Source organism: Artemia franciscana, chromosome 2 (genome assembly GCF_032884065.1).
Source record: "Artemia franciscana chromosome 2, ASM3288406v1, whole genome shotgun sequence".
Classification (NCBI taxonomy): Eukaryota; Metazoa; Arthropoda; class Branchiopoda; order Anostraca; family Artemiidae; genus Artemia; species Artemia franciscana.
This window is the reverse complement of record NC_088864.1, coordinates 57,962,201-57,986,518: the sequence shown is the minus strand read 5'-3', so window position 1 is coordinate 57,986,518 and position 24,318 is coordinate 57,962,201. Positions and strand designations below refer to the sequence as shown.

Here is a 24,318-nt window from a genome sequence, read left to right as displayed (position 1 = left end):
ATAGGTAGTATTATAAATATTATAAATAGGTAGTATTATAAAAAGCAAAGAATCATAGGTAGTATAATAGCACTGTAGGGACGCTTCCTCTGCTACTACTACTATAAAAATAATAACTCGTAGTACTACTACTACTACTGGTAGTACCACTACTACCACAATAAGTACTGCTTCTGTAGCTAATCAAACAGTTCGTGGTATTACGAACTGTATTAAGGAGAGACCCGGCTCAATAGTAACCAAAACTCTAAAAAACGGAATTTTGATACCAATAGCTACATCAAAAGAATTGCATTTTGTTGCTGATTTTAAATATGTAAGTTTCATCAAATTTAGTCCTACCCGTCAAAAGTTACGAGCCTGGGAAAATTTGCCTTATTTTAGGAAATAGGGGGAAACACCCCCTAAATTGTCATACAATATTAACGAAAATCACATCATCAGATTCAGCGTATCAGAGAATCCTACAGTAGAAGTTTCCAGCTCCTATCTACAAAAATGTGGAATTTAGCATTTTTACCACACGACAGATCACGGATGCGTGTTTATTTGTTTGTTTGTTTTTTTTCCTGGGGTAATTGTATCGACCTAGTGGTTCTAGAATGTTGCGAGAGGGTTAATTTTAACGGAAACGAAAAGTTCTGGTGCCCTTTTTAAGTGACCAAAAAATTGGAGGGCACCTAGGCCCCCTCCCATGTTATTTATTTTCCCAAAGTCACCGGATCAAAATTCTTAGACAGCCATTTTATTCAGCATAGTCGAAACTATGTCTCTAGGGACGACATACTCCCCCACAGTCCCCATGGGATGGGCTACAAGTTACAAACTTTGACCATTGCTTACATATAGTAATGGGTACCGGGAAGTGTACAGACATTTTTGGGGGATTTTGGTTGAGTAGGAGAGATCGAAAAGAGGGGGATATGTTGGGGGAACTTCCCATGGAGAAATTTGTCATGGGGGAAGAAAATTTCCATTAACGGAGCGCAGGATTTTCTAGCATTATTTAAAGAAAATTAAAAAATATATGAAAAAGCTTTTTCAACTGAAAGTTAGGAGCAGCATTAAAATTTAAAACGAAGAGACATTATTACGCATATGAGGGGTTTACATCCTCCTAATGCCTCGCTCTTTACGCTAAAATATTTTTAGTAATATCAACTATTTATTCTACGGCCTTTGTGAGTCAGGGGTTATTCTTAAGGAATTGGGACAAAATTTAAGCTTTAGTGTAAAGAGCGAGGCACTGACGAGGGGGTGAGCCCCCTCATATACGTAACAAAAACATACGAATACAGAAGTTCGTTACGTAAGCTAATCGTAAGTTACGTATATCTTTTACTAATAAAAATGTTCGTAAAAAATTAAAAGTTCTAGTTGCCTTTTTAAGTAGCCAAAAAATTGGAGGGCAACTAGGCCTCCTCCCCCATTCCTTTTTTCCTCAAAATCAATCGATCAAAACTATGAGAAAGCCATTTAGCCAACAAAATAAATATGCAAATTTCGTTTTAATTATTCATCTACGGAGAGCCAAAATCAAAACATGCATTAATTCAGAAACGTTCAGAAATTAAATATAAAAAACAAGTTTTTTTTCACTGAAAGTAAGGAGCGACCATTAAAACTTAAAAGGAACAGATTTTACTTCGTATATGAAAGGGGTTGCTCCCTACTCAACGCCCCGCTCTTTACTTTAAATCTTTTTACTGTTTTAAAAAGTAGAGCTGAGAGAAAGAGTCAAACTTTAGCGTAAAGAGCGGAGCGTTGACGAAGGAGCAACCCCTTTCAAATACGAAGTAATTTCTATTCGTTCAAAGTTTTAATGTCGCTCCTTACTTTCAGCTAAAAAACTTTTTTATATATTTAATATTGAAATAAAAATCTTAGGAAACGTTGAGGGGAAAGTTGAACTAAATCAGGACCTACTATGCGCAAACAGGTTGTCGAAAGCTCCAGCTGTATGTTTGGAACCGCTCTTTACGCTACAGTTTGACTCTTTCTCTCAGTTCTACTTTGTTAAAAAGTAAAAAATTTTAGCGTAAAGAGCGGGGCGTTGAGAAGGGAACAGCCCATTTCATACACGGAGTAATTTCTGTTCGTTTTAACTTTTGGTGTCGCTCCTTACTTTCAGTTTAAAAAATTCGATTTTTTATTTAATTTCTGAACGTTTTGAATTAATGCATGTTTTTTTGCTCTCCGCACATAAATTATTTAAATGAAATTTGCATATTAATTCTTTTTTTGGCTAAATGGCATTCGCTTTGTTTTGATCAGACGATTTTGAGAAAAAAAGGGGCGGGGAAGAAGGCCTAGCTGCCCTCCAATTTTTCGGTTTCTTAAAAAAGCAACTAGAGCTTTAATTTTTAACGAACGTTTATTAGTAAAAAAAATACGTAACTTCAGAATTAACTTACGTAACAAACTTCTATATTCGTATATTTTTGTTATGTATATGAGGGGGTTTGTCCCCTCGTTAATACATCGTTCTTTACACTGAAGCTTAAATTTTGTCTTAATTCTTTAAGAATGACCCCTGAATCAGAAAGGCCGTAGAATAAATAGTTGAAATTACTAAGAATATTTTAGCGTAAAGAGCGAGGTAATTAGGAGGAGAAGAACCCCTCGTGTGCATAACAATCTCGGTTCGTTTTAAGTTTTAATACTGCTTCTTACTTTCAGTTGAAAAAAACTTTTTCATGTTTATTTTTTTATTGTTTTTTTATAATAATGCTAGAAAATCCTGCGGCCCCTTCATTGAATTTCTCTTCCCCATGACATATTCCTCCAAGGAAATATCCTTCCAAATATCCCCCTCCCCTCTATCCCCCCAAACCGGAAAATCCCCCTGAAAACGTCTGTACACTTCCCAATAACCCAATAACCCCGTGATCAGTCTTCTGAAAAAAAAAAATAAGAAGTTCCACATTTTTGTAGATAGGAGCTTGAAACTTTTACAGTAGGATTCTCTGATACGCTGAATGCGATGGTCTGATTATTTTTGTTAAGATTTTATGACTTTTAGGGGGTCTCCCCCCATTTTGCAAAATGAGGTAACTTTTCTCAGGCTCGTAACTTCTTATGAGTAAGACTAAATTTGATGAGACTTATATATTTAAAATCAGCACAAAAATACATTTTTTTATGTATGTTTTAGTATCAAAATTCCGTTTTTTAAAGTTTCGTTTACTATTGAGCTCAGCCTACTACTAATTCTACTTCTACTACTATTTTTACGGCACTACAGCTACTAAAGCTAAATTTTTTAATGCAAAATGTTGAGGCTAAAAATGTTGGTAAAATGTTAACAGGGTAAAATGTTGATCTAAAACCATATTAAACTCAATAAAATCACATAATGCGCACAAAGTATGTCAAGAGGACCCATAAGCAATGCCTCCGAAATTGCTTTTGGTATTAAGTTGAAACTTTTAGCGTGCACTTGTCTTCCACTGGGCAGAAAATAAATATACCCAACATTCTTGGTCATAGCCTGATTTTTCTGGACAATTCCCCGAAATTTTACCCCTAGAAACTCTCTCCCCAACAGACAATCCCCACTTGGAAGATTTCCCTCACATGTAACATTGAAAAGCCGAAGAAAAGTACTACAAATAAAAAGATGAAGAAAAGAAGGGATTTCGGAATATTTTAACCTTGGTCGTAAATATAGACAGAATGTATTCTGTCTATTTAATGTATTTTGTCCTCTATAGAATGTATTCTATTGGATGTATCGATAGAATGTTTTCTGTCCTATTGCATTCATTGCTATATTTTATTTCTTTTTTCAGTGTTTTTGGGGGGTTGATAAAGGTCAAATAAAATAATTTGAAAATATGAAATTGTTGGCACCTGTAGAAGGGTTGCCCTAGGACGAAGTGCACAGAGATTCAGGCGGAGACTAAAAAGTATGAGAGATAACCTCCCGTGGACTTGGTCTGTTACCGACACCTATAGTATATGATGCCAGTCAATAAAGCGTCCACTAGGTATACATCAGAAGGTTTTCCAATCTGAAGTAGGTTTAAGAGGCTTTTTTTTTATTTCAGTTTAAATAATATGGAATCCAAACAATTAAAAAAAGCACAGAGATATAAAAATAAATTTTACAGCATATACTATAAAATATATTCTACCTGTTTTTTGAATATCCCAAAATCCTTCTTTTTGTTTGTCTTACTTTCCCTTTGGCTGTCAGTTTACCATGTGAGGAGAATTTTCATCGGGGTAATTGTTTACCGGTGGTAATTATCTGTAAGGGGTAATTTTCAGTGGGGGAAATTTTGTGGAAGATTTCTCCGCGGGGACGGGCAAGTTCCAGGGGAAATTGGCCGAACACCAATATAGCCTCTTGTCGTTGCCTCTGAATCTAACGGTTGCTCTTAAGTTTATTTGGTCATTTCTAAAAACTATTAAAATTCTTCAGAACCAATATTTATAGGTAGATTATGAAATGTTTTTTCTTTCAGAGCTATTTTGGTCTTATTGTTCCTTTCTCAATTTTTGGAGCACTAGGACTGATTTCATCACTGGCTGTAATAACTCTACCAGAAACAAAGGACAGAGCCCTCCCTGAAACAATTGAGTCTGCTGCTGAGCTTGAAAAGTACGTGTTATTTAATTTTATAATTTACAAATTATTTTGTTTATTTGTTTTATCTTGATTCTATTTTGTTGATATGCTTATTTATATCATAAGTTTATTTTTTGTAAATATTCTAATGGTTCTATTATTACAGTTTTTATTTGTTTTTACTTTACTATTTTATTTATTAAACAATTAAGTCGTAACAAAACCGTGGGTAAATGAGACAGTTCATGGTTACGAATTGTAAGGAAAAACTGATGCGTCCTAATAGATTTGCTCCACAGATGGATGTTATTTTGAAACCCCCCAAGCTTTAAAGTCTTTGAGACAAATCCAGCACTTTTGGCTCACCTGACATCTACAAGCTGTAATTTATTTTGTTATGACTGGACTCAAAACAAAAGGTAAGGGAGTTGTGGCCTTTAAACCTCTTCCAACTTATGGAAAAGGCACTAGAACTCGTATTATTAATTCAAAAGGGCCCTCTAACAATAGTCAATTCAATTTTTTTATTTACAAACAAAAACATAACAACTAAATTACAAATAACCACCCCAAAAAAGACACAAAAAAAGCACTTGTGTCGGGGCGACTACTAAAATTTCTTTAAAACAAATAATAAATCAAATCAACAAAAAATTAAATAAAAAATAAATAAAAACACAACCAAAATAAAAAACGAGAGCTAAGAGCTCATATGGCACTTGTGATGAGAGATCGGATCCAGGTCCGGTTATTTCGATCACACATCTAGAGCTTGTGCTTATTCTCGATCTCGTCAATGCACTAGAAATCCCCAACTCCCATAAAAACATAGGATTTGGTCCAGTTATGTTAATCACGTATCTAGAAATTGTGCTTATTCTTCCCATCAAGTTTTCTCCTGATCTCTAAGCGTTTTCCAGTATTTCCGTTTCCACCCTCCATCCCCCATTGTCCCCGGATCTGATCAATCTGAGACATGATATATTTCTAAATATTAAGTTTCATCAAGATCCGATCACCCATTCATGAGATAAATCTACCTCAATTTTCATGATTCGGATCTAGTTTCGGATCTTCTTCATGCAAGGGTTGGAGGGGTGCGGGATTCAAATCTTAAACCTCTCACTCCATAAGCGAGAGTCATACTGCTAGACCAGCAATCCATACTTTAAACAACAATCATTTGTTTTATCAACAAATAAAGTTCTTCTCAACTATCTTGTTCGCTCGCTCCCCTTCCCCAAATATGGTCGAATCGGAGAAGCCCTATTTCCAATTTGAACTGGTCTGGGGTCCCTGATACGTCTGCCAACTTTCATCGTCCTAGCTTATCCGGAAGTGTCTGAACTAGCAAAACCGGGACCGACAGACAGACAGAAACTGCGATCACTATATGTCACTTGGTAAACACCAAGTGCCATAACTATAGCGAATCTCTCATCAACCATTCAACCATAATAATAATAATAATAATAATAGGAACAATAATAATAACATTAAATAAACGAAACTACGAATCTTTTCCTAATAAATATTTTTTTCAAATTACTTATAAATAACCCTAGGTTTTCAGCCCTCTTACACTATTCTACAATCGTCTGTTTGAATCAATCAGCCCTTATAACTTTAGTTAAAGGAGCATATAGGACGAAAAGGGCATTTAATCTTTCAGCCATGAGGGACTACTTGTGCTCTCTATGTTCAAACAAATTATCCTCGCGTTTTTGATAAAGCTTGCTAATTAGCTAATCGGTCGAAAACATGACTTTTGCACAATTTTTTTTATCGAAATGAAAAAGCTAATATCCTTGGAGTCCAAAATCTTTACGAGTAATATTTTTGCGTGATTTTAAAACCAATAACTAAAAAATAATCGTATCTAAGGGAGAGAAAGTTCTGTTGATAGGTATTTAGTAACGTCTCATCAAAGTCAAATCTTTTTCAGTGGTGTTCTAACTTTCAATGCTAAAAAAAGAAAAAAAAATACTAAACACTGTAAGCTTTAAATCAGATCGTCACACGTAAGGGAATATAGATTATAAGAGGATTCTTTTCAAAGGTGGTAATATATAAAAAAAAATACTTAAAAAGACCATGAGCTTAACAAGACCGTCACGAATACGCGATAAGTTATTAGCTCATGGAATAGCGTGAACAGGGAGCGTATATAAACCTTATGCTCCTCTCCATGTGTAAATGCTGGCATGTTACAGTCAGCGCTATCTGAAGAAGATCACTCCCTTCTTTGAATTACTTTTATGGTGGACGAATTAACATAAAAAAGTTGTAATTTGTTCTAGGTGTCTTGGTTCTGCGGTGATTTGTTAGTAGTAGTAGTAATAGTAGTAGTAGTAGTAGTAGTAGTAGTAGTAGTAGTAGTAGTAGTAGTAGTAGTAGTAGTAGTAGTAGTAGTAGTAGTAGTAGTAGTAGTAGTAGTAGTAGTAGTAGTAGTAGTAGTAGTAGTAGTAGTAGTAGTAGTAGTAGTAGTAGTAGTAGTAGTAGTAGTAGTAGTAGTAGTAGTAGTAGTAGTAGTAGTAGTAGTAGTAGTAGTAGTAGTAGTAGTAGTAGTAGTGGTGGTAGTAGTAGTAGCAGTAGTAATAGTAGTAGCAGTAGTAGTGGTAGTAGTAGTAGTAGTAGTAGTAGTAGTAATAGTAGTAGTAGTAGTAGTAGTAGTAGTAATAGTAGTAGTAGTAGTAGTGGTAGTAGTAGTAGTAGTAGTAGTATAGTAGTAGTAGTAATTTGTTCTAAACAATCCATCAATTTGAGTGCATCAATGCTATCACTAAATCCATGCATGAGGTTACGAACAGAAATTACTTCGTATATGAAAGGAAATGCTTCCTCATCAACGCCCCGCTCTTCATGCTAAAGTTTGACTCTTTCTTTTAACTCTACTTTTTAAAACAGTAAAAAACTTTAGCGTAAAGAGCGGGGCTTTGATGAGGAAGTATCTCCTTTCATATACGAAGTAATTTCTGTTCGTTTTAAGTCTTAAAGTCGCTCCTTACTTTCCGTTAAAAAAACTTGTTTTTTTTATGAAATTTCTGAACATTTTTGAATCAGTGCATGTTTTGATTTTGGCTCTCCGCAGATAAATAATTAAAACGAAATTTGCATTTTTTTTTTTTTTTTTGGCTAAATGGCTTTATCATAGTTTTGATCGAATTATCTTGAGAAAAAAAGGAGCTGGGGAGGAGGCCTAGTTGCCCTCCGATTTTTGGTCCAATTAGTAAAAATACTTTATCTTTAAAAAGAGCGAGGTATTAGGAGGAGGTGAGCTCATCATATGCGTAATAATTTCTGTTCGTTTTAAATTTTAATGCTTCTCCTTACTTTCAGTTGAAGAAACGTTTTCATATTTATTTTTTCATTGTATTTTTTTAGATAATGCTCGATAATCCTGCGCTCCCTTCATGAAAATTTTCTTCCCCCTTGACAAATTCCTCCAAGGAAAGTTCTCCAACATATTCCCCTCTTCTCAACTCCTCCCCCCCCCAGCCTAAAAATTCCCCTGAAAACGTATGTACACTTCCAAATAACCATTACTATATGTAAGCACTAGTCAAAGTTTGTAACTTGTGGCCCCTCCCACTAGGACTGTGGGGGAGTAAGTCGTCCCCAAGGACATAGTTATAAGGTTTTTTGACTATGTTGAATAAAATGGCCATCTCAGAATTTTGATCTGGTGACTTTGGGAAAATAATTAGCGTGGGAGGGGGCCTAGGTGCCCTCCAATTTTTTGGTCACTTAAAAAGGGCACTAGAACTTTTCATTTTCGTTAGAATGAGCCCTCTCGCAAGATTCTACGACCACTGGGTCGATACGATCACCCCTGGGAAAAAAACAAAACAAAAAACAAACACAAATAAACACGCATCCGTGATCTGCCTTCTGGCAAAAAATACAAAATTCTACAGTTTTGTAGATAGGAGCTTGAAACTTCTACAATAGGGTTCTCTGATACGCTGAATCTGGTGGTGTGATTTTCGTTGAGATTCTATGACATTTAGGGGTTGTTTTCCCCTATTTTCTGAAACAAGGAAAATTTTCTCAGGCTCGTAACTTTTGATGGGTGAGACTAAACTTGATTAAACTTATATATTTAAAATCACCATTAAAATTCAATTCTTTTGATGTAGGTATTTTAGAGTTTTGGTTACTATTGAGCCGGGTCACTCCTTACTACAGTTCGTTACCACGAACTGTTTGATATAGCAAAACATGATGATGAAATAATACTTTAGAAACAAAACTATGTAAACGTAACTTAACTTAACCTAACCCAACCTAATGTAGCGTAATCTAACCTCCACCCCCTAATGTGCAAACATGTAGTCCCAATTATACAAGTCCAATGGATTAAGTACAATGCATTGTATAATTTTTGTGTGAATGTGTCGAATTGAATGAATGAAGGCGAGAGATGTATGGTAAAGAAAAATTGAACGAGATATGGATGGTAGATAGAATGAAAGAGACAAATTTCCTGAGTATTAAACGGATAGCAAGATTTGTAAGGATTGCAGCGGCACATCGGGAGCGTTTTCTTTAAATAGTATTATTTTATTTTAGTTAATTTGTTGTTTGTTTTTGTTATATAAATTTCCTATGGCCTACGGGCTTTTTCTGGAATAAATTATTATTATTATTATTATATTATCATCCGTCACATGTTTTGTTGCTATGAAACCGGTTTTTTTTAGATGTAACCTAAGCGTAAATCTAATGGATTTCCAACTAATGACAAGTACGTTATATATTCTTTCAGGTACCGACTTAAACTGTCATGCTGTAAAACAACTGAAGTTGAGTAAAGCTGATGCTTCCGAATTTCGAATATATTTTATAAAGTGAGAATTTTTACGATTTCAATTCGAATTAATATTTTGTACAATAGCGTTTTATGCTATTAAGTGTTATTTTTGTTTAGCTATTTAATAAAATCAATTTAAATATTAAACAGCTGACATATAGTCTAATAAAGGTAATTAAGAATAATGGCTAATTATTATTTTTTTATTTTTGTAATTTTAACGCTTCGCTTTGTCTGTTATTTTTCTCTTTCACAGAAAAAATACGCAGAAAGTAAAAAGATAAAAGTGAATATGAAAAACCAAAAACTAAATGCTTTTCAATGAAAAGCATCTAGTTTTACCTTCCTTTATAATAATAAGTATTTAGCTTTCGATGATAAAAAGTTTTCATTAAAAAGTTAAAAAGTATCAAAGGTAAATGTAAATTTTTTTCCGTATTTTTTGCTTATTACGGTTCTTTCAAGAAGTTATTAAGCTAAAAAAAAGATAACTAAGTTACACCAAGATATATATATATATATATATATATATATATATATATATATATATATATATATATATATATATATATATATATATATATATATATCTTTTTAATTTAACCCATATGCTTAGGTGCTAGGCATTTTCCCCCGGAAAATTTTGCTGTGGTTAATTCCCAGGAAAATTCACCCGTGGAAAATTCCCCCCGGAAAATCACACGGTAGAAAATTCCCGTTTAATATTCCCCCTCGAAATACTCCTCCTAGATATTCCCCCTCCCTATTTCCCTGGTAATTCCAGATGTTCCAGATGTTCATCAAAAGGGAAATTGAAAGTTCTACTCACATGTGTAAGTAAAAACAAAGGATTGTGCCACAGTATAGTGGTATTTTCTGTCACTTCGGGGCGAAAACGACAATTTTAGCCCAAAAATCTACCGATTGAAAAATTCTGAGATAGGTAATTGATTCAGAATCATCGAAAAATTATCTGTTGAGCTTTCCAATTTCAGTGACAGTAATTCTGCCCGATGGAGCACTTGATGTTGAAGATGCACTTAGTCCATTCGAAATAAACGGTTAAAATGTACGTTTATTTTAAGCTTCATTTAACTTAGTTTATTGAAGCTGTATGAAATTACGTATAGTGGTGTATAACTCTGCATTGATCATTATAGAGGAGGGCCGGTGGAATTTTGCATAGGTGGGGGGAGTGTACTTTTGTGCTCAGAAAATGTCTCAAAATTGTGTGCTCAAAAATATACCCAAATTTTCCGTCTCCCAGTAAACCTTTATATATTTATAGAAGAAGAGCTGGGGGAGGGGAATTCAACTTGGGGATGAAAGCTTACATTCAGGTTCCTTTCAGCACGTATATGGAGAAGTAGAGAGGCCATTTTAAACATCACCAGGAATATCCAAGGGGTGAGGAGGTGGTGGTGAGTCCTACAAGAAAATTTGTTGTCACTCAGTTTTAAACAGTAATATTTTTATTTTATCGTTTATATAGATCATTTCATGCCTTCTTGTTCCTCATGGGTTACTAACTCTACTAATACCCATGGGAAATATCACTGTAAAAAGGGCAAGTTTGAGGAATTCATCTTGAAATCCGAGGAAATGATGACCATCTAATTAGATTGGGACATTTCAGGTCCCGCTTTTGATAAATAATTGAAAACATTCTTTTGTTTCAGGGATAATTATCTTTGTCGAAACACTTTTTCTTACGAATATTAAGCAATATACACCTTTATTCATCTCACAATCCTCTAAGCAATGACCTACCGCCCCTCCTAAATAATACATCTCTGTATTTGAAGCAGACCCCTTTAGTTAAATAAAACATTAAAATTAACGCCAGAAACTAAGAGTGCTCTCACCCTGCAGCATCCTTGTTAACATTACCCACGATTTTACCACAAAAAATACTGCCAGACAATTTGATCCCTGTTGAAAATTTCGCCTCGAAAATTCCCGCGTAACTCTCTGTTTATATCTAAAAATTGTGTATCCAAAGCCAAAGAAAGATAAATACAAAGAAAACTGTAAGTTATATGAATTCAAAGAAATTTCTCCCTGAAAATTTCCTCCCCACTGAAAATTGTCCTCCAGGAAGTCCATCCCCCTCCTTAGAAAACTCCCAGCGAAAAATATACTTATTTCTCCCGATAGCAAATATCAAACGTAAACAATGGACACATTTTATTTTTACAAACTTTTTAAACAAATTCTTATACCCAAAGACATATTTTTTTGGCTCTTTCAGTCATGGTGAACCAAATGGCTAGTTTAAAATTTCATTCGGATTTCTTTGGGGAAAATGGACTTGGGAAGTGGTCTAGTTGCCATGCATTCTGTATGGTACCTTAAAAGGGCACATAAACTAATTCTTTCCCATGAGTCCTCTCCCGATCTTCCAGGGCCCTTGATTTGACACGATCACCCATGGGAACAAAAAGAAAACAACAACAAACATCCATGATCTTTCTTTAGCAAAAAACACAGAATTATAAATATTTGTAGATGAGAGCAAAGACTACGGGTAGCTTATGTAAGTTGCCTATATATAAGTAAAAAAGTTACCCATACTCTTTGGGTGAGAACATGAAACCCCTACAGTAGGGTCTTCTGATTTTTTTGTAGTTAGGGAGGGGGTAAATGCATCAAAGGATGTATTTTAATACCAAACAACCTAGCTTTCATTGAGCCTTTATATGCCTCGTGGTCGTGGAAACTTTGTAGGACGCTCATTCGATCGAAATGAGAGTTTTAGTCTTTTTTTCTGAAGTCGAGAGCGACTGAAGACCAATCAGTCCCTGTTCTAGAACAGGGACTTTTATATGGTCGTATTGTCACCCCTTAGGAAACCTGATCAACATTTTTAGGTAGCCATACCTATGCACTTTCTCTGTGGCTGCTCACTTTTACACGGGAAGGGGGTACACGCAGGGTGGAATTTTCCAGGGGCAGTTTTCCACGAGTGAATTTTACGATGGAGAGTTTTTTTGGGGGTAAAACACCGGTCCTCCGTAAATCCATTGTCACCACAAGCTTCTTTAATGTGTTATTTGTGTTAAAGCTAAATTGTTTCAGCTCAAGGCATAAATTTCTAACAGCTTTGGTCTCTGAAATCTTTTTTTTTTTTATTTTTCAGAGCTTCATTTTTTTCGTATGATTTTAGTGCGTTAATTATTATCTGGTTAAAAGTGTTTCAATGGGCCAGTTGTCACACTTCTTCAGACTTTTGGAGCTTAGTCGAATTTCCATTTCAGGATTTTTTTTAAGAATCCAGTGGTCAACAAGCTCTTTTTTCATTTTGTTGGTGGATATATTACATTCTTACCCTTGTGTACTAGGCCTCATATTATTACCTTTTTATATATCCCTGTGTGTCTGCAAACTTAATACCAGTTAACTTTTTTGAATTTATACCCTCAACAAGCTTTAAAAAGTTGACAGTAGAAATGACCATATCCACTTCTATTAGGCCCATGCTACTTTTTCGCACGGTAGTAAAGGATAGACATACAGTCTGGATACAAGATTCATACCTGAGCAAATCAAAAGACACTATGTGTACCTGAACTTTCAAATTATTCATATTGACTTGGAAATGGTTTGGGAGATGAATTTAAAACTTCCAGGTGGCGTCAGGGATGGGAACAAACAGATCTCAGCTTCTGACTTTGGCGGGATGATAAGTAAGTCGAAAGACACTATGTGTATTCCGGTCATCAAAATAGCATATCTTCAATATCTCGGCAGCCGCTTTGTAGGTGGGCTGAAACTTTTAGGTACTGTTTGGGAGAAGGAGAATGGACAGTATGACTTCAGATCATTTATTTGGGTAGAGAGGAAGAGTTAGATAGCAATAGTCTTGGATTAGCTAAGCTTTCCTCACTATAAGCTTCTTTGAGACATATAATCCAGGCATAGTTCAGTTGCGATATAAATTTAAAGACACAACGGGCTGTACCTTTATCAAAAAGGTGCATCTTCAATGTCTCGGGCTCGGGAGTAGCTAAAAGTATCAAGTGGAATCCAAATTTTAACTTTTGGGAGAGACAGATCTATATAATAGACATTTTATGCATGAAGTCATCGAACTGAAATATTTGGCTTACCTCAGGAACTGTTGGGGGATGAACTTAAAAGTTTCAGGTTTTGCCTGGGAAGTGACTGGAGGAGTGAGGGGACATGGAGATATCAAATATTTTGTTCGAGGAAAAATGGGCTGAAGAATTTTTTCACTGATCCAATAATGTTCTACACTGTAAGATCCTCTGGGATTTTTAGTCTATGTACAGTTAAGTAGCAAGGTAAATGAAAAGACAGTATGTGTTGAGAGTCCATAAAATGTTCATCTAAAACATCACGGCAACAGCTTGGGACATGGTGTTGAAATTTTAGGAAGTATTAAGGGAAAGAGGGGAAATAAACGCTGAACTCATGCTTGAAGATAGGGGAACCTTGCCAGTCTAACCCACTTGAAAATTTTCAATCCCGTGGTACAGCCAATTTACTCAATTGGCTTTTAAATACTGAGAAAATTTTGGAAAAATGAAAAAATAAGAGCTAAGAGCTCATATGGCACTTGTGACGAGGCGAGAAGAGCTAAGAGCCAAGAGATCATATGGTATGAGCTCTAACAAAATTCTATGAATCAATAGATTGATTTAAAAAGAAAAATAATAGGCTTAATGCCGGTCAGGATTTAAAATAAGAGCTCTGAGTCACGATGTCCCTCTAAATATCTAAATTCATTAGGATCCGATCACCCACTCGTAAGTTATAAATGCCTCATTTTTCTAATTTTTCCTCTCCCTTTAGCCCCCCAGATGGTCGAATCTGGGAAAACGACTTTATCAAGTCAAATTGTGCACTTCCCTGACACGCCAACCAATTTTCATCGTCCTAGCACGTCCGGAAGCATCAAACTCGCCAAATCACTGAACCCCTCCCCCCAACTCCTCCAAAGAGAGCAAATCCAGTACGATTCTGTCAATCACGTATCAAGGACATTTGTTTATTCTATCCACCAAGCTTCATCCCGATTCCTCCACTCCAAGTGTTTTTCCAAGATTCCCCCTCCAACTCCCCCCCCCCCAATGTCAAAAAATCTGGTCGGGATTTGAAATAAGAGCTCTGAGACATGAATTCCTTCTAAAAATCAAATTTCATTAAGATCCGATCATCTATTCGCAAGATAAAAATACCCCAATTTTCACATTTTCCAAGAATTCCGGTTTCCCCCTCCAACTCCCCCCAGTGTCACAGAATCTGGTCGGAATTTAAAATTAGAACTTTAAAGCACAAGATCCCTCTAAATAACAAATTTCATTAAGATCTGGTCACCTTTTCGTAAGTTTCAAATACCTCAATTTTCAAAATTACCCCCCCCCCAATTCCACTAAAGAGAGCAGATCCAGGCCGGTTATGTCAGTCACGTATCTTAGACAGGTTTCTATTCTTCCCATCCAGTTTCATCCAGATCTCACCGCTTTAAGTAATTTCTAAGATTTCCGGTCCCCCCCCCCAATTACACTTGATCCGGTTGAGATTTAAAATAAGAGATCTGAGTTACGAGGTCCTTCTAAATATGAAGTTTCATGAAGATCCGATCACTCCTTTGTAAGTAAAAAATACGTAATTTTTTTTTTTCAGAATTAATCCCCCCCCCCTCCCCAATAAAGCAGATCTGTTCCAATTATGTAAATCACGTATGTAAGACTTTTGCTTATTTTTCTCACTAAATTTCATCCCGATCCCTCCAATCTAAGCGTTTTCCATGATTTTAGGTTCCCCCAGCCCAAACTTCCCCCAATGTCACAAGATCCGGTCAGGATTTAAAATAAGAGCTCTGAGACACGATATCCTTCTAAATATCAAATTTCATTGAGATCCGATCACCCGTTCGTAAGTTAAAAATACCTCATTTTTCTAATTTTTCAGAAATAACCCCCCCCCCAACTACCCCCAAAGAGAGCGGATCCGTTCCGTTTATGTCAATCATGTATCTAGGACTTGTGTTTATTTTTTCCACCAAGCTTCATCCTGATCCCTCCACTCTAAGTGTTTTCCAAGTTTTAGGTTTCCCCCTCCCAAATCTCCCCAATGTCACCAGATCCGGTCGGGATTTAAAATAAGAGCTCTAAGACACGATATCCTTCTAAACATCAAATTTCATTGACATCCGATCACCCGTTCTTAAGTTAAAAATACCTCATTTTTTCTAATTTTTCAGAACTACCACCCCCCCCCCCCCAATTACCCCAAAGAGAGCGAATCCGTTCCGATTATGTCAATCATGTATCTGGGACTTGTGCTTTTTTTTACCATCAAGTTTCATCCCGATCCCTCCACTCTAAGTGTTTTCCAAGATTTTAGGTTTCCCCCCTCCAACTCCCACCAATGTCATCAGATCCGGTCGGAATTTAAAATAAGAGCTCTGAGACACAATATCATTCCAATCATCAAATTTATTTGAGATCTGATCTACCGTTCGTAGGTTAAAAATACTTCATTTTTTCTATTTTTTCCAAATTAACCGGCCCCCCACTACCCCCCCCCAGATGGTCAAATCGGGAAAACGACTCTTTCTAATTTAATCTAGTCTGGTCCCTGATACGCTTTGCAAATTTCATCGTCCTAGCTTACCTGGAAGTGCCTAAAGTAGCAAAACCGGGACCGACAGACAGACCGACAGAATTTTGCGATTGCTGTATGTCACTTGGTTAATAACAAGGGCCATTAAAAAAAATGAAGAAGGGAGAAACGAGGATAATACGAGCCTGTGAAAAACGAAGACTATAATACAAATATTTTGGTCAAAACTTCTGCTTGACCGTCCTCAGAGCACAATCAAAAATTAAAATTACTAATATAAATCCAAGGATAATATAAAAAAAATCAATTCTTAAAACAAACACAAGAGCTAGAGTATGACGACCCTCTCAATGTACTTGTTACCCTTTCACTATTGCATTGAGAGGGTCGTCATATTTTGGTTCTTGTGGTTGTTTCAATTTTCTTATATTATCCTTGGATTTTTATTAGTGATTTTCATTATATTATCGTGCACTGAAGAGTGTCAAGCGGAGGTCTTGACTGAAATGTTTGCATTATAGTCTACGTCTTTCTCTGACTTGTATTACCCTCGTTTCTCTCTTCACTGTTTTTTTTTTTTTTGTCATCATTAGCCAGTGTTGTCTCAGAAATTATTTTGAGAGTTTTGGACCGCTCAACTTCTTAAGGTGCGTGGTAGCTTTCTCAAAAAGCTTTCTATTTTTACAAGGCCACAATTGGGAGCATATATATTTGAAATACTCCTATAGATTTAGTTGTACTGGCATCCATTTTATTTTTTGACTTGACTTAACGTTCTTGCTCAGCAGGGTCGCCAGCATAAAGGGAACTGGTTGACAACGCCGTTAGTCTTCTCCAAGTAGTCCTGCCAAAGGCTAAGGATGGGGCCTCGTTTGGTTAGATGTTGCGATTGAGCAGGCGGTGGTTTATTACATCAGCCCATCTAGTGCGTGGCCTTCCTCGAGGGCGTTTCCAGCCCTTTTCCGAGGGATTGAAGTCCGAGATGATTCTTGCGGGGTTACTTAGTGGGAGACAAAGTAGGTGGCCGTACCACCTTAGAGAGCGGGCTTCTACTTGGGTAGAGAGGTTCACCAGCTTGAAGGTCTTCAGGATCTCAGTATTGCAGATCTTATCATACCATTTGGAGTCTTTGACTCAACGCAGGTGTCTAGCCTGAACAGCATAGATCGTTCTTAGCTGTGTCTGGGTTATTTAATAATACAATCTCGCTTTACCCTTATTCACTCAAGAAAAAGCCTTTAGTGTGAAATATAGCAGGCCTCCTCCTGAAATCCATTGCTACGAAGGGAACTGGAAATACAGCCTCGGATGCCTCACCTACTTTCTAAAATGGACCCAGGCCTGCCCAAGGACGTACCCTTTTGAACATCGCTGACCAACGTGACATTAATGTTACCACCTGGAATATCCTGACGCTGAATCAGCCTGGTTCTAAGCTTCTTTTAGCAAAAGAACTAAAAAGATATAAAGCGACGATTACAGGAATAACAGAAACGCACCTTACCCATACAAAATGGAGCATGAATACACTGCTGCACCTGAGCCATTTAACTGCGTCATCGACCACATCCTGAACAAGACGCACCCTGCCCACCCTTTCGGCATCAGTTATGCCGGAAGAACTCTGTCCGATGTTACCTTTGCGGACGATGTAGCTGTCTTTAGTGACAATCTCAACCAAATTAAGTCTGCACTCGAGACGCTCTCCTCTACAGCCTTTAGAGTTGGGCTGCAATCAACTGGAAGAAAACGAAGATCGTGCCCTTAGAAATGTCCGCATCAGCACCACTCTCAACTTTTGAGATCAACAGCCAAGCTGTCGATGTGGTAAGGCAGTTCACATATATTGGGTCAATTATATCCTCAAGTGGCACACTTGACGTCAAAATTTCAGGCAGATCAGCCAACGCAAGCTCTGTGTTCGGACGACCCCTGAGAACACTCTTCCACAAACCGCAAATTAGCCGCCATACCAAAGCCCGAATTTACAACGCCACAGTCTCAAGCATCATGCTGTACTCATCTGAGACATAGCCGATAGCCCAGACACAGCTAAGAAGGGTTGATGCTGTTCATGCTAGACACCTGTGTCGAGTCAAAGACGTCAAATGGTATGTCAAGATCGTTCAAAGACCGTTTTTTTGCTCATCATTGTGCTAAGATCTTACATCTTTCGACAAAGAAAGCCTTTAAGAGCCGCTCTTCTCATGCCATTCATTTGCAAATGTCTTTCATCATTCTGCTCTGATCAGCGGCCTAAGAACAATGATGAGTGTATAATCAAAGTTCTCTCATCATTGTTTTTAGTTGGCAGAAAAGTGACTTTTTGCTAACATCAGTGAACTGTAAGATCTTAGAAAAATGATGAAAACTAAAGAACGGTAAACTGTGGAGAAAGATGTACGATCTTAGAAGTAAAATCTTTGTGCTAAAGAACGGTGTTCTTGAGTTTCATGACGTACATTCATTCAAAATCTTGTGTCAATGGTCCACTAGATCAGCCTGAGAGTTTATTGGTCAATTGTACCTTTGCTCTCTGTGAGCTGCCGCTAAAACTCGCGGTTTTTGTTCTGGTGAATTATTATCTCAGGTGAAAAAAAAAAATATAAATAAATAAACAACCATGGCACTAAATACATACAAAATTTCACATTTTCGTAGTAAAGGATATGAAAATTGTATAAGGAAATTTCAAATGGACATTCAAAAATTAATGACATACTTTTCATCCAGATTCGCTCACTTTTAGGGAGTGTTCACCCAATATATTAAATAATACTAATTAGTTGGTGCTATTACCTTTTGAAGGGTACCTTCAAACTTTAATGAATCTTAAAATTGTTTGACTCAGCGCTAAACTTAGATTCCTTCGGTGTATAAAATTTAGTCTAAAATTATGAAATTTATAAAATTGTATAAAATTTAGTGCATAAATTTGTCCCTAAAATTTAGTTTTTTAGCGTTTCGTTTACTTTTGGTGGGAGTTGCTTAGTTTTTTTACTGTTCATGACCGTGAACTGTTTAAAATCTTCAACTTAATGTACACACCCCGCCATAGTCAGGGACACGCTACAAAATCCAAAATGACAATTATGCATAGACCGTGCAGAGCAATCTTTTGTCATTTTTTTATATTTTACATCAACAAGTTTTTACATAAATAAACACTAAACAAACAAAATTAGAGCAAATATTTCACTTATTTATTTTCGGAACTGATAATTATTCTTGATCACACATCTATCGTCTAGATTAGTTAGAAACAAGTGCAAGAAATAAAAGTATGGTAATTGCTTAAGAATGGAGCCCACAGGAGCTAAAGCAAACCCTATCGAAAGTAAAGGAGATGATTTCTCAAAGTCAAAATTATTGGATTATGATACTGTTCTCCATTATATTGGTGGTTTCGGTGTTTTTCAACTTCGAATCTACATCCTAATATGGTTAGCTGCCATGTACTGTTCGGTAGCTGTTATGTCTTTTTCATTTACGGGAGCTGTTCTTGAGCACAGGTAATTTTTTTGTTTTCCAAGGACCCTTCCTCAAAATACAACCAGCATTAAGGCCCATCGATACTAAAAAGAATTTCCATACCTCGTCCATAATAGACGTTTTTAGTTTGTATGGCCGAACTATTTAGAATTATGTTGACGGCCTTGATATAACTTGTTGAACTTGGATAATAGTTTTGAATAACAAAAGAAAACTGAAATCCGACCCAACCCAAAGAGAACATTTTTGAATTCAACCTTCAATGATTGTTTTTAGCTATTTGTGCATTTACAGTTTCCGGCTAGTGAACTCCACCCCCCCCCCGGACGATTCTCTGCCTAGACAGTTACCCCTCAGAAGATTCTTCCTGGGTATACAATTTTCCTCATTTGAAAAAATTACCAGTTCAATCAAAATTCCATCTCTTACACTTTTTTTTCTTCTGTCAAGGTGCAATACATTCGTAAAGACAAACTTGCTCATTTGAAAACGTCAGCTTTTCTTACTTGTCAAATCAAAAATTCTTGATTGATCTTGATAACTAAGTCTGCTAGAGAGGCCGCTAATTGAAGCCTTGCCCTTTGACCAATTCATCGACAGGACAGAAGGGTTGAGAATCGAGAAATAAGTCTTAAGGTTGGATATTGAACATTGATTCTTCGAATCTGACATGGATAATTATGTTGAACTCCAATATCGGCATTTCATTCTGAATTTAAAGGATTAGATTTAGATTACTTATACATTAATTAAAAATATTTCTTGACCGAATTTTAATCTCCAAATATAAAATTTTTTACTGTTATTTAACATAATAAACAAAAATACAAATCATTACAGATAAAATCGATTAGATAATAGAAAAAAGTTAATTTTTTCTAACGCGTAGTGATTACTTACTCAAATATTCCTAGAAAAATCTCCAGGGCAGAAACCACCATTAAAATACAACCCCAGCCACCCCACTATTTTCCACCCCCTTCTTCCCTCCAACCCTACAACCTATTCCTACCGCCTTCCCCCCAAAAAAATAAATAAAAAAAATAATGAGCTTCCGTACTATTCCCTAGATATTATGTTTTGAATGACCCGAAAAGTTATTTATTTTCTGTGTATAAATATGCTAGTTTCAGTTATATTATTTTAGTAATTCTACTGATGATAATCGATAATCGCTGTATATGTAATCGCAATATCTGAACTTTTGCACCTGTTTTTTTGTTGTTTTTTTTGTTGTTTTACTGTCTAAATAAACAAATTTATTCTCATTTGAAGATTTTATTTGTTCGTTAAATTAACTTACAAAAATAAAAATCTTAAGAGAATAGAAATAAATAGAGTTATAATATGCATATAGTGACAGATTGAAAAATAGAGTTTTAGCACCAATATATGAATTAAAAGAATTAACTTTATAGGGTGACTAATTAAAAAAAAAATAAAAAATACTTTTCATAGAAGAAGCGTATCAAACAAAAGCAAATAGCTACATTAAACCAATGACAATAAGACATAAAGTTAATTGACAAATCAAGGTTAAAACGAAGAGAAATCAGAATCAATAAATAAACAAGACCTAAAACGAACAAAATTATTATAAATAATCAAGTGAAGTTTAAAACAAACAGGCATTGCCACAAACAGCAAGACAGCTAACGTCCCTGGGCATTCTAAAGGCCAGAACATTATTTGCGGTCTATTGAAAGGAGCTTTTTACTTCGAAAACTGTGTTTACTTGTCATTATATCAACAACAAAGAAGAAAAATCGCTGTAAAACCAGGATTTTTGAAAAAACCAGGATTTTTGAAAAAAAATACTAAAAGTTGACTGCTCGTTTAACACATAATAACATTTACTGCAGGAAGATCAAGCAATTTTCGATTTGATAACATTTTAAAAGGAGAAATATTTAAAAAGAATTTCGCGTAAAGTAGGAGGGACCAAAATGGTAATGGCTCCCTTCAGTTACATTTACGCTTTTAAATAATTCCTGTTCATTTCATGTGATTATATCTTCTTTATTTTCATTTGAGAAAATTTAGTCTTTTTTTTATTTAATAGGTTTTAAGGGACAGGCATCATAAGGTATTTGAATCTATCCTAATGTTTCAGATATAACATAATGACTAATCAGTTAGTATAATTTAAAAGGTTGCTGTAATTATCATAATTTTTTGCAGTATTTTGTCATCCGAGACTGAAAGAGTGGCCACGATCAAAATGTATTTGAAGCTTCTCCTTTGCCTACCCTGCCTCGCTTAAAGAGTTGCAACTCTTCTCTGAGGAAGTCACCTACTTAAAAATCTAGATTTTATATCAATTCTATATTTAGTATGAGCCTACTCTTGGATCTCTAGATTTCCTTTTTCTGTATCCAGGTAAAGAGTAAAACAACATATAGAACATTTTCTATCTTTTATGCTTAGTCTCTTTGCTAAAAATAAAAAAAACAGGTTTCGCCGGCACGAGTTATCGACAACCAAAAAAACACACTCACCCAGACAACTCCCCTCGGATAAGGCACCACACAGCAAATTCTCACCATAGAGCTCTCCAACCCACAATTCTTGACCCACAATCACCCACCATTATCTATCTAAACAAATCTCCTCTCAACAGCTCTGCCCATCCCCTCAATTCCCACCGATATAAGTTCCAACTCCACTGCTCTCCACCTAAGCAGCTCCTCTCGTACAAAGCTGCAGTCGTTCTCAAAAATGACCCGACTCACATAGCCCCAAATCACATTATTCCCTGTCCCGCAACTATTTGTCACCACTATTTTTCAACTCTCTTTCCCATCACTGTAAATTATAAGCAATAGCCAACTTGTTTCTAAATCCTAAAAGCTTATGGTTTTGAGAAAAATGGAACTAATTTTGCAATATGAACCCTTTAAAACAAAACACAGTGCATTACTTTTCACGATGCCTTCCATTTTCCACCGCAGTTTGTACCCAAGGATCTCTGAGCTTCTTGATCCTAAGTCAATCTAAAATTCGCAACTGGGAGTTTCGAATGGAATGGGATCGACCCAAGTTTTAAGAAAATCTCAATATGTATCTTGCCATACGAAACACTAGGGATCAGAAGGGAACGATAATATGCGGTCAAGATGGCACAGACTCTTCTGTCTTTTCTGAGTTTTTGGAGTGATCTTATGATTTGGAATCCTAAGGATATATAATAGATATACAGCATAGATAGTGGGATCTTGTAGATTTGTCACATTGACGTCGGTGGTAAATTACCAATTTGACTTGACTTGACTTATCCAGACTTTCTGGCTGTATTGGGGCTTCTTCTCTTCTAACTAGTCATTGAATATGGCGATGGTATTCAGCTCTCTTGTGCTAGATTCAGGAGTTGGGGGAGGTCCTGGCCATTGAAGTTGCCATATCATCTCTTGCGGGGTCGGCCACGAGGCTGTGTGCCATGCATCGGTCCTTCAAACGTGATTTTCGGGAGTTGGTTTGACGACATTTGTTGAATATGACCAAACAAGTGACTTTGCTGACTTCTAATTTGGTCCATGATAGTGTATGAGCAGTGGAGAAGCTTGCGAAGGTTAATTTCTCCACTTTTGAAGCATCCCTGCTATGCGAAGGAAATATTTTGTATCAAATAGGGAGATTCAACGCTCGTCATCAGCTTTAAGTGACCAAGCTTCACTTACATACATAGCAATGGGGACTATGAGACAGTTGAAGAGTTAGAACTTCGCTGATTTTGAGAGTAATTTACTTTTCCAAATTGATGACAGGCTCTAGAATCTGCTGGTTGCAAGGCCCAATTTACACTTAATCGATTTTGAGCAATCGTTGTTAGAGGTTAAAAGACTGCCAAGGTAGACAAAAAATTATGTATGACTCTGTGTGCGGAGTCTCTAAATACCCACAGACTTTCGTTTGACAACGATCCCAAGGGCTTCAGTTACTGACAGTTTCTCGTTTGTCTTTGTTTGGAGGAAATGCTCATGACTGTTTATTTTCACAATGTCGTCTGTGTGCGCTAATTTGTCAACAAGTTTCCCGCCAATGGATGCACCGTCTTTCTTTCTTTGTTTTTAAGCGGGTGATAAACTGCGTTTACAAACAGATTAAACATATGAGGGGATAGGAGGCAGCTCTGGAGAACACCTACTGAAGTCTAGAACTATTCTGTCAATCCCTCAGGCGTCTGAACCATGCCATTGAAAATTCAAATAAATATCATCAAGGTTAGCATGTTTTCGGGGACTCCATAATGCAGAGGTATATGCCAAAGTCCGTTGCGCCATATTAAATTGAAAGCCTGTTTAAAGTCAATAAGAAGTAAGAGCATCTTTTTGACAGTTTTTATATATTTATCCATCAATTGCCGGGTGGAAAATATATGATCTCTACTAGGTCAATCTCTTCAGAAGCTAGCCTGATACTTCTCTAAAGTGAGGTCTCTCAGGGATTTTAGTCGGTCCAGCAAGATTTTCGTGAGAGTATCCGTCGGTCGGTTTGTCATGCTAATTGGTCTGCAGTTGTTACAGTCGTCTTTTTGGCCCTTTTCGTTAAGAGGGACAATCGCGGCTTTCATCTAGGATCTGGGGAAGTGGCCCGTTTCCCAGATGCCTATTATGATTTTACGATAGATGTTTACCAATTCTTCTGGACCCGACATGGGTAGCTCTAACTGTACAAAATCTTTGCAAGGAGCTTTATTTGTTTCCAGGGATTGTATAGCTGCAACCACCTCTACCGGGTTCTCCGGTAGTTAAAAAGACAGTAGGATATATAGATAAGCAGCTATTGTGGGCTTCTGTTTCTAGTAAAAGTGTTCCTTCCGGGATTTCTGCTCCTCATTAGCATCTCTGAT

The 24,318-nt window shown here is 36.4% G+C and overlaps 2 protein-coding genes and 1 long non-coding RNA gene across 3 annotated transcripts in view; 2 read left to right on the top strand and 1 right to left on the bottom strand.

The window, feature by feature from the left end:
* Positions 1-9,533, top strand: part of LOC136043834 (organic cation transporter protein-like) — a 72,674-nt gene extending 63,141 nt beyond the window's left edge. Inside the window, exons 10-11 of the mRNA XM_065728769.1 lie at positions 4,470-4,606; positions 9,342-9,533. Coding sequence (XP_065584841.1) covers positions 4,470-4,606; positions 9,342-9,387 — 183 coding nt within the window. The 3' untranslated portion in view covers positions 9,388-9,533. The remainder of the gene's footprint in view (positions 1-4,469; positions 4,607-9,341) is intronic.
* The window catches only part of LOC136043836 (uncharacterized), an 84,891-nt gene that overhangs the window by 26,516 nt on the left and 34,057 nt on the right, over positions 1-24,318 (bottom strand). The window contains exons 3-4 of the long non-coding RNA XR_010621739.1: positions 19,976-20,178; positions 10,721-10,814 (exon numbers count right to left, since the gene is read on the bottom strand). This is a non-coding gene — a long non-coding RNA (uncharacterized LOC136043836). The remainder of the gene's footprint in view (positions 1-10,720; positions 10,815-19,975; positions 20,179-24,318) is intronic.
* The window catches only part of LOC136043835 (organic cation transporter protein-like), an 88,447-nt gene continuing 83,350 nt past the window's right edge, over positions 19,222-24,318 (top strand). The window contains exon 1 of the mRNA XM_065728770.1: positions 19,222-19,489. Coding sequence (XP_065584842.1) covers positions 19,278-19,489 — 212 coding nt within the window. The 5' untranslated portion in view covers positions 19,222-19,277. The remainder of the gene's footprint in view (positions 19,490-24,318) is intronic.